We start from the raw sequence: 2,941 nt of genomic DNA, 5'->3' as shown, positions 1-2,941 counted from the left end.
CCCCCCCCCACCACCACTTTGCCTCCTGAGCTCTGGGACTGACGTGGCGGAAGCAGTCACAACTCAGTGGTGTAGCATACTCCACCACCATGTGACCTTAGTATTTATGCTTTTCTTGTTATCTTATATTTTCTCCAAGTTCTCTACCTTGAACAAGTGACTCCATGGAGTCCTCCCTGGTGGCGCAATGGGTTAGGACACAGCACTGCAAGCTGGCCACAGCCAGTGCGAGTTTGATCCCAGCCCCAGAGGTGACCTACATGGCATGGTAGGCCTCTCCTGACCTGCGCAGACCTCTCCGGACACACCCACTGCTCCCCTCAGCAGTGTACTTGGTCGATCTGCCTGTTCTACTCCCCACTCTGTCTCTGAGTCCTCTCCCCACCCCTGCACCTCTGGCCTGGACCCCAGTTCTGTATGAATAAATAAATCTTAAAAAAAAGAAAGAAAGAAAAAGTGATTCCAGGTTCAGAGAATAATCTGAATTTTAAAACTTGTTTTCAAATGAGAGAAAATCAATTCAGGTCCACCTGGTAGCTTATCATCCACCCAGTCGTGGAAAATATCAAGAGAGTTTCTCTGTTAAAATTTTGCCTTTCTAAGAAAACCATGCTCTGGACTCCAACTATTGATTGAAAAATAGATGTTGAGGAGAGTCCCACTGTCAAAACAGGCTGAGGATTGTGCACAAGGGGCCCTGCTCTCACCCCTCCTCCCCCCCCCCGCCCCAGCCCAGGTCTGAGCCAGGCCTACACACACCTCCACTGCTATGGCTGGATCTAGAAGGCGAGATAAAAACCGCACAGGACACTGAAGTGGTGGCTCACCAGCAGAAATCTTGGGAGTCAGTGACAGCAAGCTGCAATCCCTGGGAGCTCACACATATCTCTGAACCAAAATCCTTGCCAAAGCGCATCAGCCAGAGATGCCTGTGCACAGCAAGGGAAGATTCTCAGAGCCCTGAGAATCTTCATTAACCCACTCCAGCACCAATGCTGTGTTTTCATCAACAAACTAGCAGCAACCAGGCCCCAATATCCAGAATAGCCATTTCAGGGATGGTTATTCTGTGGATTCAAGCCATCTCATCACAGGGTCAACTCTTCCCAGTGTCCTTCAAAATTGCCACAGCTTACTGCCTTGGGTGCCTCCAGTTCCCTTCTGGAGTCTAGCAGAGGCCCTCCATGCTAGGTCTGGTCTCATTGCTGGTGTGGATTGATGTCCTCAGACTCCAGCTGGATACCACCCTTAACTTCCTTAAGTATCCTGAGGACCCAGGACTTCAACCTGGCTCTAGGAACCCCAGGTAGGCACCTCACAGCAGTTATCTTTGTATTCATCCAACTGTTGGCAATGAGCTAGCTAACTCTCGCTCTCATTCTGGATCTCTCCAGGCAAAAGTGGCCCAGCTCTGGTTCCTGGTACCCCGGTGATCCCTGGACCACAGTTCTCTTTCATCACCATCATCATCATCATCATCATCATCATCATCAATCAGAGTAGGCTGGATTCCACCTTAAGGCTCATTGTGCCCACCACTGCCTCAGAGAGAGATGAGAAGGGGATGGTTTTTTCAGTCACCCCTATTTCTACAAGGGTCTTTTGATAGAGCAAGAATTAGAGACCCATTCATGGTAGTTTGAGTAGAGGATTTGTCAGGCTCCATGTAGAAAAGCAGGGGGAGCAGCACAGGAAACACATTAAGATTTGGATTCTAAAATCTGGAGCTCTATGTGGTTCTGAATTTAAGGTGACTCTGGTTTCTGAGAAGCACTGATCCAGGGACTTCCATCAAATTCAGCGGTAGCCAGTGCAAATACCTGCATTTGCCTGGCAGGTAAGATAAAGGAGAGGCTGGCCTGCTGGTAGCTCAGAGAACCTCAGAGAACCTGTGGTCTATGTAAACAGGCAGTTGCATTCCATCTCTAGCTGATTGCAGCTCCTCAGACCCTGTGTGGCAGTTTCTGGCTTTTTTTTTTTTTAAGATTTATTTATTTATTTGTACAGAACTGGGGTACAGGCCAGAGATGCGGAGGGTGAGAGGATTCAGAACAGGCAGATCGACGAAGTACACTGCTGAGGGGAGCAGCGGGCGGGTCAGGAGAGGTCTGCCACGCCATGTGGTCACCTCCGAGGCAGGCGGGAATCGAACTCATGTGGAAGTGACTTTAGCTTCTCAGTGCTGTGCTTTAATCCGCTGCGCCACCAGGGAGGGCCAGTTTCTGGCTTTTAAGGAGAAGCAAGAAAGCTAGAATTATGCAAAACCTGATTCACAAAAATGCAAAACATAATATGGATTGAATAAGAAAAGCCCTGTTCCACAACTGCCAGTTACACATCTTTTCAAATGATTCACCATTGACCTGACTTGTTTATCAATTGGTGAATTCCTTTTTAAGTTCCTATTCAAGCGCTTAAGAACAGAAAATTATTTGGCCTGACTCAGCTTTTTCACTTAGATCAGTCAAGACCATGACTGGCTTCCTTTAGTTCAGGAGCTTATTCCGGCCTCTCCCCAACAGCTGTGGTCTGTAGTCAAGAGGGAAAGTGAGGTCAAAAGGTGATCTCTCTTTCTCTCTCTCTCTCTTTTTTTTTTTTTTTTATTTGTGCATATAGAACTGGGGTACAGGCCAGAGACTCAGGGGCGGCGAAAGACTTCACCAGAGACAGAGTGGGGAGCAGAACAGACAGATTGACGAAGTACACTGCTGAGGGGAGCAGTGGGCAGGTTAGGAGAGGTCTGCTGTGCCATGTGGGTCAGCTCCCTGGCTGGAGATTGAACTCATGCAGCAGTGCTATAGCTTCACAGAATTGCGCTTTAACCCCTTGAGCCACCAGGGAGGGCACAAAAGGTGATCTCTTAATCATCAGAGCCCACACACAGAGGAACTCTCCCTTATGCAGGCTACACACAGTTGAGTGGACACAGGGAATATGTCCA

General features: G+C 48.5%; 1 protein-coding gene across 1 annotated transcript in view; it reads left to right on the top strand.

Moving 5' to 3' along the window:
* CRYGS (crystallin, gamma S) overlaps positions 1-1,606 on the top strand; it is a 39,597-nt gene extending 37,991 nt beyond the window's left edge. The window contains 1 exon segment of the mRNA XM_012730301.1: positions 1,395-1,606. Coding sequence (XP_012585755.1) covers positions 1,395-1,606 — 212 coding nt within the window.
* Positions 1,607-2,941: the final 1,335 nt, after the last annotated feature.

Source organism: Condylura cristata, unplaced genomic scaffold, assembly GCF_000260355.1.
Source record: "Condylura cristata isolate star-nosed mole 26May11 unplaced genomic scaffold, ConCri1.0 scaffold00003, whole genome shotgun sequence".
NCBI lineage: Eukaryota > Metazoa > Chordata > Mammalia > Eulipotyphla > Talpidae > Condylura > Condylura cristata.
The sequence above is the reverse complement of the archived record's forward strand: the minus strand, read 5'-3'. Positions and strand labels throughout refer to the sequence as shown.